This window comes from Suillus clintonianus, assembly GCF_016758775.1.
Source record: "Suillus clintonianus strain FC179 chromosome Unknown DEU56scaffold_37, whole genome shotgun sequence".
Lineage (NCBI taxonomy): Eukaryota > Fungi > Basidiomycota > Agaricomycetes > Boletales > Suillaceae > Suillus > Suillus clintonianus.
The window spans coordinates 226109-238987 of NW_024539261.1; the positions used below are offsets into that span (position 1 = coordinate 226109).

The 12879-nt window shown below is 50.5% G+C and overlaps 3 protein-coding genes across 3 annotated transcripts; 1 reads left to right on the plus strand and 2 right to left on the minus strand.

Moving 5' to 3' along the window:
• Positions 1-672: 672 nt before the first annotated feature.
• DEU56DRAFT_805496 (nuclear condensing complex subunit) lies at positions 673-5015 on the minus strand. The gene is made up of 18 exons (XM_041353289.1): positions 4661-5015; positions 4442-4613; positions 4208-4396; positions 3711-4153; positions 3609-3661; positions 3179-3583; positions 2944-3120; positions 2767-2895; positions 2575-2715; positions 2404-2526; positions 2097-2353; positions 1960-2048; positions 1800-1909; positions 1537-1748; positions 1366-1479; positions 1218-1313; positions 1051-1161; positions 673-999 (listed from the first exon to the last, which is right to left on the minus strand). The coding sequence occupies exons 1-18, from the start codon at positions 4968-4970 to the stop codon at positions 870-872; spliced, it is 3261 nt and encodes a 1086-aa protein (XP_041208293.1). The 5' UTR covers positions 4971-5015; the 3' UTR covers positions 673-869.
• A 122-nt stretch (positions 5016-5137) lies between these two features.
• Positions 5138-8787, plus strand: DEU56DRAFT_805498 (uncharacterized protein). Its single transcript, XM_041353290.1, has 4 exons — positions 5138-5642; positions 5702-8115; positions 8174-8406; positions 8459-8787. Exons 1-4 carry the CDS (start codon positions 5399-5401, stop codon positions 8541-8543), a joined length of 2976 nt encoding a protein of 991 aa, XP_041208294.1. The 5' UTR covers positions 5138-5398; the 3' UTR covers positions 8544-8787.
• A 52-nt stretch (positions 8788-8839) lies between these two features.
• On the minus strand, positions 8840-12804 carry DEU56DRAFT_980868 (uncharacterized protein). Its single transcript, XM_041359803.1, has 4 exons — positions 12544-12804; positions 12396-12493; positions 10337-12336; positions 8840-10289 (listed from the first exon to the last, which is right to left on the minus strand). Exons 2-4 carry the CDS (start codon positions 12470-12472, stop codon positions 9070-9072), a joined length of 3297 nt encoding a protein of 1098 aa, XP_041208295.1. The 5' UTR covers positions 12473-12493; positions 12544-12804; the 3' UTR covers positions 8840-9069.
• Between the last annotated feature and the right edge of the window lie 75 nt (positions 12805-12879).

The following is a 12879-nucleotide window of genomic DNA, read 5'->3' on the forward strand; positions in this document are numbered from 1 at the left end:
GAGTCGGTGGTTTGGCGAAGGGCTTGCCGTCAGTCTCTGGTATTTGCACATGCTGTTGCTAAAGCTGTGGTATTATCCCGGAGCAGCACTAGCGCTTCCTCAATGGATCTACCTACATGCTGGCCTCATCAACAAATTAATCTTTACATGTAAAGGCAAGTTCTTCCAGGCACTCGACGCGAGCTGCTGGTCCAGGGCAGGCGAACGCCATGTCTGATCAAGTCAACTGGTACCTTTAACAATAAGATAAGATAAGAACTTGAAGGGAAATATACAATGGGCGCTTTCCAGCGCTTGGACCATCACATGCATGCATCATGATGAAACAAGAAGTACCAAGACTTACTATTAATTCCTCACCGCACAAGTTGTCACGAACCAGAGTCCCAGCGTGCTACATGCATGGGGCGTACGTACATATTGCCTTGTGGGTCGTGCACAATTCACTGTATCATAACATCGTTCTGCGAGCCCTGCATGTATACGTTGGTCTATATATGTCGTGACTCACTGGAAGCTGGTGCTCAAAGTTACAGGTCGCTGATCAACGGCTGCGTGCTGTATGTCCCGGATAACACTGTCTTATTTGATAGCGGTGCCAATATTTACGTACGCCCTATCAATATTCCAAAGCTGTAAACGCGGCAGCACACCATTGATTATGTCTCTTCCCATGAATGATCCTAAACTTGTGGGCTCAGATTGCCAAGGCTCAGACGGCCGGAACTAGACTCGTAATTAAAAGACCCTTATTCATATGCTATCATCCAATCTCAAGTTCCCAGCTGTCCTGGTAGAAGTACAATAGTACGGGGTAGATGCAAATAGAAATCACAATAGATACTGTACTCTCATATATGGTGGCAATTTTACTCCGAAGCCAGTATATCATTAGCCACTTCGTCTTCCTCGTCTTCGTCTTCTTCGCTATCCATGATGGAATCGAGGGTATTATTCCCTGCAGACGCAACCTGAATGTCACTCTTTGCTTTGCTTGCACTGCATACAACTAAATGAGCATGTGTTGTCCCGCTGATACAAGTGACTTACGGCTTGGACCCTCGCCTGTGATGAGAGACAGGAGGGGGCGTAGATTCCTCCTCCTCTTCCTCGTCATCGTCATCCTCTATTACATGCACTACCTGAGGTTTCTTTACCGATCTGAAAGCAAAAGTTAAGACCGTATTACGCGGGGAGTATATGTCATGGTGACGCACGCTGCTCGCTTCGGTAGGGTTCGTGTGGCTGCCGGGGTAACATGATCGTCCGATATGTCATCATCCGAGTCGTCGGAACCAGAAACACGTCTCCGCCTCAATAACAATCGGTCGACTCGAAATTAAAAATGAACGAATAACTACTTACTTGGTTTGTTTCCCTCTGCCCTTGCCCTTGGGGTGTGATGATGAAGCAGCAGAAGCGACACTTTCATCTGGTATGATGCTATCCGTGCTGTCCGTAACAATACTTTCAGAGCGCCTACACCGCTCAATCAGTTTCAAATACGCATAAACGGTAGCTTAATAGAAATCACACCTCTTCCGAGCACGAGTGCGAGGTATGTCAATCTCCTCGCCGTCGTCCAAGGGAACGATGTCATCGAGAAACTCGAACAAGTCTTTCAGGTATTCCAGTTGCCTGTAGTCTTCCTCGTTGAAGCTCTCTAGCTGCTCGGAATATCTTTTTGAGATCGCGGCATCGAATTTCGCAAGCGCATTCTTAGCTGCTGTGTCACGGATCGGTCGACGCTATATGCGGATGATTTTTTAATTGTCACGAAATCTCAGATTCGGACTCACAGAATTGAGGTTGTGAAGTAGTAATTTGAGTGTGCGGATTTTATCGTCATCAACCTTATCCGGTAAGTACAGCCGCCCAAGGACCTGATACAAAACTTTCTTGTCCTCCTCTGTAATTTCAACGTTGGGTATAGTTCGATTTAGAAAGTTATTGACATACTTATCATTCTGTCGTCGAACAGTGCTCTTGCGATATCACTTGCCAGATCGATATGAATTGTCTCGTCCGTTGGCTGATCTTGCACCTCACTGCATCTTGTTAATCAACACTCTGAAAGACAAATGCCGTTGTCTCACATGGCTTTCTGCGGATCGGTCCAGTCCACAAGCATGGCTGCTATTTGAGCAGGACTGACCATGTCCTGGTTTTCGTCAACTTTTCGGGTTTCTGGGGCAAGTGTCTCGAATAATTGAATAAACAGACGTTGCATCCGCCGCTGGTTGACTGCGGAGGAGTAGCAGAACACAGGAAAGAAATAGGAAAGACATTGGCGAACTTCTTGATTGTCAATTGTGTCTGGTGCAAGATATGCAGCAACTAGGCTTTTCAATACCTGAAAAGGCGTTACATCCCGACATTATGCGAAAATTCACCATCACTGACCTGATCATCGCATATCATTCCGGCCAGGACGAGCTTTGCAAGGCCGATACATAGTAAGGCTTGCACCTTGTCCGATTCCTCATTTGCCAGGACGTGCAAGAAGAATTCGACGATGCGCTCGCTCTGTACAAGCGTGAGCATAGCAGTAAGGCTGAAGCTGTTGTTACCCACTGCACCACCCTCTTTGCTCAAGAAGTCATGTTCGTGCACCATGAGAATGTCGAAGACGATCTGCAGCACACGGATCTTCAGAACCTCTGGGGCGGTCTGGATTTGACCCAAAAAAAGCTGGAAAGAGTTAAGAGCCATGCGCTATGAGATTCATTAGTCTTTGAACCACATTGATGGTTAACGTGAGCATACTCGCGCAATAAGACAGCAAAGACCTAAACAAATGAGACCCTTTTCGCGAAGTGCCAACTCCTTACGCTTGACGGCGGGAATGATTAGCTCGCCAAGGATGCCTTCGAGTGTCGAATTTTCCTCGAATGTCTGAGCAACAGTGAGTGATTAGGAAACTGAATATGGGCTATGACGTACTCCGTTGACACGCTCGAGCATGCCTATGCAAAGCGACAGACAACGCAAATCAATTGCGTCCATTCGGATTCGTTCTTCGGGAGACATGTCTTCTGATGGCTTTGGTCCTTTGGGTGCCGTACGACTTAGCGTGGGGGTTTCACCACAATTGGTCTCTCCGTCGTCTGCAGGCTCCTTCTAGCAGAAAAAAGGTTATCATGGTAATGAGGTATGAACAAAGACGTGACCGTCTTACTAGAGCTTCTTCTTCGTCACCAACATCTCTAAGCTCGTGGACTACTTCTACGACCACCCGGATGAGATCCCTCTCATTCGGGGAAAGTATTCGCAACACGTCCAAACATCTGGCGACAAGCGATTCGGGCAGTGCTTCCTGAGAGATCATGTCTCTCACGAGTTGGAACATTTTTCGGCGCCCAATCTCATCAGCGTAGTCTAGATTCACAGCAACCTTGAGCATCTCGCCTATGACAAACTCCTTGTCAATGCGAGCCTCTTCTTCTTCCTCAGTTGGTTCACCACGAATGACTCTTTCTTGCTCGGCAACCTCCAAGTCTTCTTGGTATGCATTGTAGGCAGCTTGGATGTGGTAGGCAAGGGCAGTGACAACCGGGAGAGAAGCATCTAGTTTTTTCCGCGTCTTTGATGGCAATGCAATGGTCAACGAAAACGCGAACGAAAAAAGCTCGCTCTGGGGTCAGGTTAGCCCAGTAGTCATCTGTGAATGTACCAATTAGCTCCTCCAGAGAGTCTATGATAGAACATACCCTTAAACTCGAGGTGGTCGGAGATATCATGGCGTCTGTCCAAAACACTTAGCAGTGCATCCTCTGCAACCGTGCTCTCCGTGAGATCAAAGAGGCTCAGAAGTGCGAGAACATCATCTTTAGCGGTCTTGTTTTCTTCATTCTTGACGTCTCCACGAGCAACGTCCACCCATTTGCTGAGTAATAAAGCTGCAGCCTGGCGAACAGCGGGCTCTCGGTCACCTAAACCATTGCGGATGATGATCTCTCTCTGGGAAATGGTAAGAACACGAGGATGAACGAGCCCCATTTCCGAGCTATTAGAAACGAAGCAATGTTGGACAAGGATAGCGGAATAAACAAGCTTGCGCATGATCGTGTCAGTATCGCGGGTTCGAGCAAGGACAGCTTCCAGGGTCGCTTCAGATAGGGGAATGTTAAGCAATGCCGCTCTACGGACGTCTCTATAAGATAAGTGGTGAGCACACTGTCAGACGATTTATGACGAATGAACCAACGCGGCAGGATCACAACTAAGAGTCTCAAGCAAGACCTGAAGAGCAGTGGGCTCTCCATCTTCCACGTCAGATGGATCTTCTGAGCCACATAGCTTCGAGAGTGCAATGACAGCCTGAACTCGAACAAATGTTTCTTTGTCGTGCACACGCTCGAAGAGAGCTGTGCGGAGCTCTGTGTATAACTTTTCGCTGCGCCTAATCAGCCCGGGTTATTGTACAAAAAGAGTTGTGTACCTGATTTCACCTAAGTGCGCGACCATCTCCGCCAAAAAGTGGACGCAGCGGTAGCGTGCAACCTTGTCCTTGGCTTCAAAGCCCATTAGGAGGAAGGCAAGCACTTTCTCAACAAATCGGGATGCCGTGGTGTCATCGTCATCGTCATCATCCTCCTTCTTTACCTCGGCGGCTATGATAAGATGAGATTTAGTACAGTGAAATGAGCGGGCATCGTACCTCTCTCATTGATGTACTTTGTATACGCTCCAACAAACTTAACTATCCGGTCACCCTGCGACGTTCCTTTCTTGACAGCGGCAGACCTGCATAGTATATCTTTGAATTTCTCCTCGAACACACGCTCACCGGTGAGCTTGATGCTTCTGCCATCATGTATGGGTTCGGTGAAACTGGCAGCATCTAGGTGGAGTTTGTGGAGTGCAACGATATTCTTCTGGTGATTTGCAGTGGAATTCTGAACTTGGTCAAATATCTTGGGGATACTGGCGGTGAGGATCTCCTCGACAGAAGACACGCGCCCTGGCATGGTGTACAAAGTTGCAGGATCTACAACCCTCAGAGACGCGTTGGGGGTCACGTGCGTCGTGATGCTTATGTCATAAATTGCCCGTCGGCAAATGCCAGGTGTGATGCTTATGTCAGCTACTAAATATGGTGCGTCACACTAGTAGTATTAGTGCTGAAACGTTCTCTGCAACGTTGCACATTCTGGGGGGCATTCTATCGTATTCTCAGCAGGCGATATGAATGGCTCGTGTTCGTCCCTGTTCCGCGTAAGGATCATGGCACGAGTGCCGCAAGGATAGGGCGCTATGCCTCTTTGGTAAACCGCCAAAGAAATATAAACACTTATTATACCAGAGCGAGTCAAGTCGCCTGCAGGTGAAGGCGTGTTGCCCATCTTCGCCCTTGTCTGCCATCTCAGGCTGTTCTATCCTCCCTCAGTGCTTCACAATGACCTCAAGCAAACGGGCTACAGAGCCCGCTCAGGTCGACCCGTATCAGGCTCTGGACACCGCTCAGCCCAGTCGACAAGCTACGACTGGTAAGTTCCGTGGTAAAGCGAAACAGCCCAAGAAAGTAGACAGAGACGAACGCCAACGCGAAGAAATCCGCTTTAACCTTGGCTACTCTTTTAGAGATACCCGCAGTGGCGCCAGCGCCCGTCGCAGACAAGCAAGAGTGCGAGAAGATGGCGGTGAGATTAAATCAAATGTCTTGAGGTGACAGAACTGAATGTCTTGACTGATCGGCTAGATACTTCGGATTATCCACCGCCTCCAACTTACGAGGTAGCGACTAGTCCTACCTTGTCCAGTCTTGCTTCATCTGCGCTTGCTTCATCTACATTCGTGGCTGGGGTTCATATGCACCCGGAACACTTTCCTGTCTCAAATCGCACCTCCTCTTCGGGCTCTACACAGCCCTCAGCTACGCATGATAACGTCATTATGCACACAGATCCACTGTTATCCGCAGTCCCAGTGACTCCTCTATCAATGTCAATACCTACACCTGCATTATCGCCTTTGATGATGCCCTTGCCAACGCCGAGTCCCACGCTTGCGCATGCGCCGAATCTTTCATCAGGGTCTTGCACCTTCCCGGTGCCAGCACAGCAGAAGGCACTACTTGATGACGATGAGTCAAGCATAGAACTCGTGGACGTAGATCCACCTCAGAGATGGGAAATGGATCGACAACGTGGAGTTCCTCTCGAGGAAAGGGTGACGAGGCACCATCAGCGGTCGGTGGAATCACATGTTCCAGTCGTGGCGCAGCGGGCCCGATTGTTTAGTCAGGCTCCAAAACGAAGCCCTACTTCTCAGTCTCGTTTCGCGAACTCTCGATTGTCACTCAGGATTCCTGAGGATCAAGATCCGTATTCTGACGACCGCAGCGTGCAGGCAGCATCTGATGTATCCTCCCCAGTTACGCCTAAACACAAGCTGCCTCTAGCTAGCATTCCCCTTTCTCCATCGAGGATATTTCATAGATCTCAGTCACCACAGCCCTCATCATCTGTCATCTCATTGTTGCGCAACCCCAGTCCATTCTTCAAGAGCACACCTTCACTCCTCAATCTATCTTCGCCTTCCGCACTTCATAGTCACGGGGATCACCACTTTTCTCGAAAGCTCTTTCATCGGAAGCAGAAAGAGCGCGCAGGTGCTGAACCCTTAGAGGACTGGGAAGTCTTGGATCGCACCGACTCCTCACATTCCTCTTTGGAAGACTCTCCTGCTCACCATAGCCCTCCGAGCCCGGTTCCTGCATCAAGCTCAGGCTTTGCAGAGACTTGGCCTTATCCCGATGTCTTCACACAAGATTCCCGCAGCTCAAATACAAGTCGACACCCATACCGCCCTAGCATTCGAACTGTACTTCCGGCTGAAGATCGTCCTCAACGTCCAGCTTCTCCTCCATTCGTAAACCGACATGTTCGGAGGCGTACGAGTTCCAGCCTTCGTAGCGATCACACGTGCGCATCGAGCGCCCCAGTATCCCCAATTTCTTCGTCTTCCGCGTCCCTCTTTAGCTCTTCGAGCTTGTCGTTGGCCACGGTAGGAAGGACACTTCCATCCTTCTCTCAACAGGATCTTGGCGTTTGCGAGGAATTGGGTAGATCTCGCCCCCCTACCCGTGGGATAACGTTGAGGGACTCGCCAACCCTATCATCCCTATCCTTAACCCAACCTTCAGTGGGAAGGGCACTTACCTCCTTCTCGCAGATGGACTTAGGCACTCATCAAGCTCAGCATGACCATGTTCGTTCACATTCGACGCCTCGTGCTGTTACTCAACCTGAGCTTCCGAGGGCTACCCGCACGCATGCCAGAGCTTCTCCGACGTCGGCTTCAGAAGTCACTTACATTGACTATAATGCGACGCCCGCTACACCCATCCCAGTGTCCAATAACTCGTTGCCTACCAGGTCTGCAACAGAGCGAGTCTCGCGTCGTCGGACTCCAGCCCGCCGCGAGGAGATCCTCATTCATCGTGGACGGTCCTTGTCGCGGGAGTTGGAGATGCGAAATGCACCTGCGTATAGTGCGATCTTTCCCTCGGGACCGCCTACCCCGCCCCCAGAGTCAGAGTCACATACCCCTCCGTATAGCCCTGCCCCTGCATCACCTCGGCGTCACTACGCAGGCCGTCCTCTACCCCAGACCCCCCCATTAACATCACCGTCTCTTACATGGCTTGTGGGCCGTACACCGGATTCGAAGGCTTCTACCACTATTACGGTCTTACACCACCCCAGGGCTATTGCTAAAAACCTGCATGTGCCCGAGGGCCTGTTGATCAATTTGGACGACGATAGCTTGGATCAAGCTAGCCCCACCAGCGCCACTCATACACCTCTCCTCCCCACCCGTACACCCCCGTTGCCAAATCGCACTCCTCCTCTCCCGGACATCACACCCATGATACCTGATCGTACTCCACCTGCGCGTACTCCGCCGCTCCTCCCTATCGACTACCTCGAGGACGATGTTGACAGTGACAGTGTTACTGTGGGCAGCTCCAGTCCTCGCGGGCCACTTACGCCAACATCAACCACGTTGCCATCTTCGTACACGGTCACACCCCCTGCATCCGAATACATAACTGGCCTCGTTGGCGGCTTGGGAGATCATCACCCCCACGATGACGGTTCAAATTATGACGTGAGTATTCGGGATGCACAGTTCTCGGGCCCGTACTTGAAGTCACCCACATGCGCAGGCCCTCCTCCTCATCTCCGATTTCATCGGTCCTGTCACATTACATCGCAATCCTGACAGTTTAGATGACTGCCTTGTTGGACTGGTAGAACTAGAGAGGCGAAGGGTGACAAGTGATGGACGTGTGAGGCTGAAGTTGTCGCTGCTGGGTGTGAACGTTCAGAAATGCACTATCTGCTTGTCACAGTTCAAAAGTGGGGACCATGGCGTGTTGGGAGCAAAGTGTCGCCATGCGTATGTTATTCTTCTTCCTGTAGTGGCTGCCAGCTTATATTGTTTCTGCAAGGTTCCACAAGAGATGTCTGATTCCATGGCTGGCGAGGAACCAGACTTGTCCGCTGTGCAGGGAACACTTGGACGCTCAGAATTGAATCCTTTCTTTTTTTCGAAGACCGATCATGTCGAACTTTTTCACTCGGAGTTTTACTGGCTAAATCTCTTCTTACCTTCCTTTGAATTCATACTCATGCCCCACGCTGTACTTCAATTGACGTTACCTATGTACTATAGTCAACGCCCGATTATGTTCCACGATGCAGTCAGGCTATGTACTGCTTGTTACCAATATGTAGCCTTAATCCTCAGCAAATTCACTGCCACGCTTTATCATCCGACAGTGACGATTACTGCGGGACCACTGACAACAGTGACAATACTATGATGGTGTCGTCAAACTTCTCTAGATTTCCTCTCACCCCATGTATTGGGGACGTGCGGTTCATAACTTGAACTATGCATTCTCATCCTATCTTAAAGCAAGATTGTCGCAGGTGCAAATCACTTCTCGCGGATATTCTCGAGGCCCATTGCATTGATCCGAGGTATATGATAGCTGAACGTATGTGCGTAGGGATAAACACAAAGACAGAGGGTTGCGGACGACGTCCTTGCGCAATTCTAAAATGCGGCTTTTGCAAATGTGAAACCATACAATGGATCCTTGTCTAGGGTATCTGACACAACACGCGGTGGATGAGCATGTCTCAAAGCTGAGCTGCTTGTTGCCAAGCGAGCACGCCGCATTACATCCAGCTTTCCCGTGCGTACTTGAACACCACCGTTGGTGGGATGATAAGCACGATGTTGACGGCCTGCGCTCCCATACCCAGCAGCCCGACGCAGAGTCGGCGGTCTCTTTCTGTCTGGTATTGGATTTGCCGGCGGTGGTAGGGGTTGTGCGGATTCTCTCGTTTTCTCGACGCAACTTTTGATGAATCGAGTCCGTCTCACTGTCCCCTCCTTTTTGTGAAGCTCGTCGGAGGCGTCATAGTGAGAATCGTCGTCTCGCAATCGAGGTCGTGAGGATATGGGGATAGTACTATTATGCTGGACGTCCGGAGCTGGGGTCATATCCAATCCATGCAATTTGGATGAATTGCGGATGGATGGATTGAATGGAGATCGCGACAGGGAGGTGTCGCCTGGCTCAACTCCTGACGCCTGAGATGTTTCACCGGACTGTATGTCGGCCTGGGAGTGGAGGCCGCTCAAAGAATCCGAATTCTCATGTCTCTTTACATGACCTTTGTTCCGCCGTGGCATCGATCCATAAGGTGACGGTCTCGATAAATGATTAAACCGCGTCCGCTGTACGCGGGTCCCGCCTTTTCCATCTTCTTTATTCTCTTCAGCGTCCACCTGCCTTCTCTTTGCGCGCATGCGGGTGATGCCTTCACTGCAACATGAATTTCTCCGTTTCCGCTGACCGAGAAGTTGAACGCTTGCGACAACCGCTGGCGGAAGTGGTATGTCGAGTATAGCGTGGGCAAGTACTTCAGCGTTCACATCCTTCTCATTGATCCCATCATCCGGCTCTGTCTTGGCGTCGTCGTCTGGCTCAGTTTTGGCATCGTCGTCTGGTTCGGTCTTGGCATCGTCGTCTGGCTGGGTTTCTTTACCACCAAGGCCTTTCCCAGGGATGCTCGCTGCTGACGGGGCAATGTACTGAGGTTGGCGACGGACTGGGGCAACGGTGTCGTTAACGTGACCGACTGGCTGCGCAACGGTCTGCGCAACGGTCTGCACAACGGTCTCCGGATGGATCACTGTGCTTGGGGCAGGAATGGGCTGGGACGTAACGTGTTTGTGAACGTTGACGTCTACAGGACTAGCATGTTCTTCATGTCTGTTAGTCCACAGTCTTGTGAGCAAATTGTTCACTTACGAGTGTACTCTTCATCCTCAAGGATGGCGTGGAGATGATCGGCCTGCCAGGAGGTCCCTTGTATCTCTCGTTCCCGTGTGGTGATCTTGTGAGTGTGTTGATCCGCTGATGGCATCTCAGAAGGGCCAGAAAAGGGGTTTGTGGATCTAGAACGAGAGAGTTCGGTAGGTTGTTCTAGTATGGGCGCCAGAAATGCAGCCGGATGTGCGTCAATAATGCTAGAACACCGTCGCGAACTATGGCCGAGCCCAGATTGAATACCTGAAGGTCCGGCACTTGTAGGGAAATGACGTGTGGTAGAATCGAATGCAGGCTGAGAATAGCTAGGTTCGATAATCATCATAGAGAATTCCTCGGAGCTAGGCCCAACTGCAGACAAAGCCGTTGAAACTCCGCTAAATGCGGTAATTGCAGCTGGCGCTTCATAGGCACAGGCATAGTGTATCGCAGTGGTGGCAGTCACATCAGCAGGGGAAAAGTGATGGAAGGACCTTGACGCATTTAGCTCCGTAGAAGGCTTCGCGAAGCATTGTTCCATCATCGACGCTGTGGGCTCGACGACGGTTTCGGCATCTGCCATTTCTACGTCAATGCGATCGGATTGGCTAATCCACTGTGGTTGCGGAAGGGGGCCCTCATTAGCACGGACAGGACCGTTAGTGACAAAAGATGCGTAGCCAGAAGATATGCCAAGCGAGTCAAAGGTGAAAGGTTCAGAGCAGAATGGCCCCGAGGTAAACCCATCGTACGTATTGACAATGAGGGAGGGTCCTGAAAACGTGGAGACCGGCTGCTCGGCAAAAGGCACCTGTTCAGATAGGCTGGGAAATGCCAAGGGATAAGAATTGAGGGCCGCCCCGTATGATGGCTGGTATGTGGAAGGAGGGTATGTGAAAGGAGTACTTGAACACACAGAAGGCGTAGGCAACATCGATGTGAGGGATGAGATGCTGTTAATCGCAAGTAAGTTGGTTCCATCTGTTGCCGGGTAAAGATCATGCAGCGGGGTTGAGGGTATGAAGGGAAGCGATAGAATTGGACTAGACGACGATGCCGCGTGGCTCTCATCAACCTGACATACGGCCAAGGGGCTGTCAAATGCAACGCTTTCCGTTGATGATCCAGGATGCTCGATCGGCATAGCAGGCAGCCTGGCGGAATCGACTACAGCAGGGAGTGGAAATGGGGTATATGGCGCCACTCTGACATCAGTATAAGTAGCGCCCGCTTGGTTCTGAGAGGGACAGGAGGCCTTGCGAATACCGGTACCTTCCTCGACATTATTCGCCAATCGCCCATCTGTGCATTTGGGTTCTCCTTTAGAAGTAGAGCAGCCATGGAAGCAAGAGACTTTGAGAGAACCTAATTCTTCCTCTCCTTCAGAATCCACAATTTGATCATTTTCAGCCTTGCGTGTTTCCCTAGCAGTCGAGCTCAATGCATGATCGTGCACAGAATGGTCGTGGGTACAACGCCGCGGACACCGGGAAGTCTTGCAAGGGGTTGAATCGTCGCCGTCGTCGCCATCCGGTACATGCACCGTGCGCTTCGTGGGGTGACCAAACGGTACTGCGGCCGGAATATCGTCCTCGGTGATGTTGAGATGAATCTTGTCCTTCGTCAATAAATCATGACCCATAGAAGGTCGTACAGAACGCACGGGTCCCGTAGATTCATTTGACGCGGAGGCCTTTGTGGGGCTATAAGCCTGGGAAAAGCGGTGCTGCATCTTCCGGGACTGCATTCTTTCCGATTTTCGAGGAACAGCTTTAAGTGTTCGCCTGATGAGGGCGTAGCCTTTCGAAACCATAAAACTAGTGAAAGAACATATGGGTAACGATCCCCCATCTGAAGCGGTGTTAATGGAGGAGCAGTCAGATGTAGTCGTTTGAGCGTTCATAGATGTATCATCCGAGTCCATGGACTGTTTATTGCCATCCAACTTGTCGATCCCAGGAGCCGCGGCAGTAATTTCCTGTGTCAGATCTCGTGCTCCTTTTCTGTCAGAAGATCTTTAGCACTAAAGCGAAAGAAATACACATAGACAGCAGCGACGTACCCAGTAGTCAAACTCATGACTTTCCGCCTTCCCTTGCCTACGAAAGGCAGGTGTTTAGTGTCAAGTAAGTACAACATGATTCCTTAGAGGTATGAGCTCTATGGGCAGTGTCAGTGCCATGGTCAACAGTGGGTAGAGAAGAGCCCACAGTTCGCGTTCACAGCGAAATGCAGTCGGGTACTATGAGTGATTATTATGATTGTCACGGATCTTGTGGGCGTTATCACGTTGGAGGGAATCAAGAAGGGCATCGGCGCCGCTACCACAGGCTCTTTTATTCGCAACATACCCTGAGCCCTCCCGCTTTGTCGAACAATAGACTGGCTTAGAGTGGATGTGTTTTGACCATCGCTTTGACCATCGAGTCATGCGCTAGCTGTGGCAGTGGATCATGGAACCCCGGACTAAGGTTAGGGTTTGTGCAGTGACGGTCACGAGCATGTTGATTTTACACGTGATGAATTACATAATACACACGCGAAAC

Coding starts and splice junctions, on each gene's coding strand:
- DEU56DRAFT_805496 (XM_041353289.1), bottom strand. CDS start 4,970: ATGCCAGGGCGCGTGTCTTCTGTCGAGGAGATCCTCACCGCCAGTATC. Junction 4,614..4,660: donor AAAGTACATCAATGAGAGAG/GTACGATGCCCG, acceptor ATCTTATCATAG/CCGCCGAGGTAAAGAAGGAG. Junction 4,397..4,441: donor GCGCACTTAGGTGAAATCAG/GTACACAACTCT, acceptor GATTAGGCGCAG/CGAAAAGTTATACACAGAGC.
- DEU56DRAFT_805498 (XM_041353290.1), top strand. CDS start 5,399: ATGACCTCAAGCAAACGGGCTACAGAGCCCGCTCAGGTCGACCCGTAT. Junction 8,116..8,173: donor ATGACGGTTCAAATTATGAC/GTGAGTATTCGG, acceptor CCACATGCGCAG/GCCCTCCTCCTCATCTCCGA. Junction 8,407..8,458: donor GGAGCAAAGTGTCGCCATGC/GTATGTTATTCT, acceptor TGTTTCTGCAAG/GTTCCACAAGAGATGTCTGA.
- DEU56DRAFT_980868 (XM_041359803.1), bottom strand. CDS start 12,472: ATGTTGTACTTACTTGACACTAAACACCTGCCTTTCGTAGGCAAGGGA. Junction 12,337..12,395: donor GTCATGAGTTTGACTACTGG/GTACGTCGCTGC, acceptor ATCTTCTGACAG/AAAAGGAGCACGAGATCTGA. Junction 10,290..10,336: donor TGAGGATGAAGAGTACACTC/GTAAGTGAACAA, acceptor ACAGACATGAAG/AACATGCTAGTCCTGTAGAC.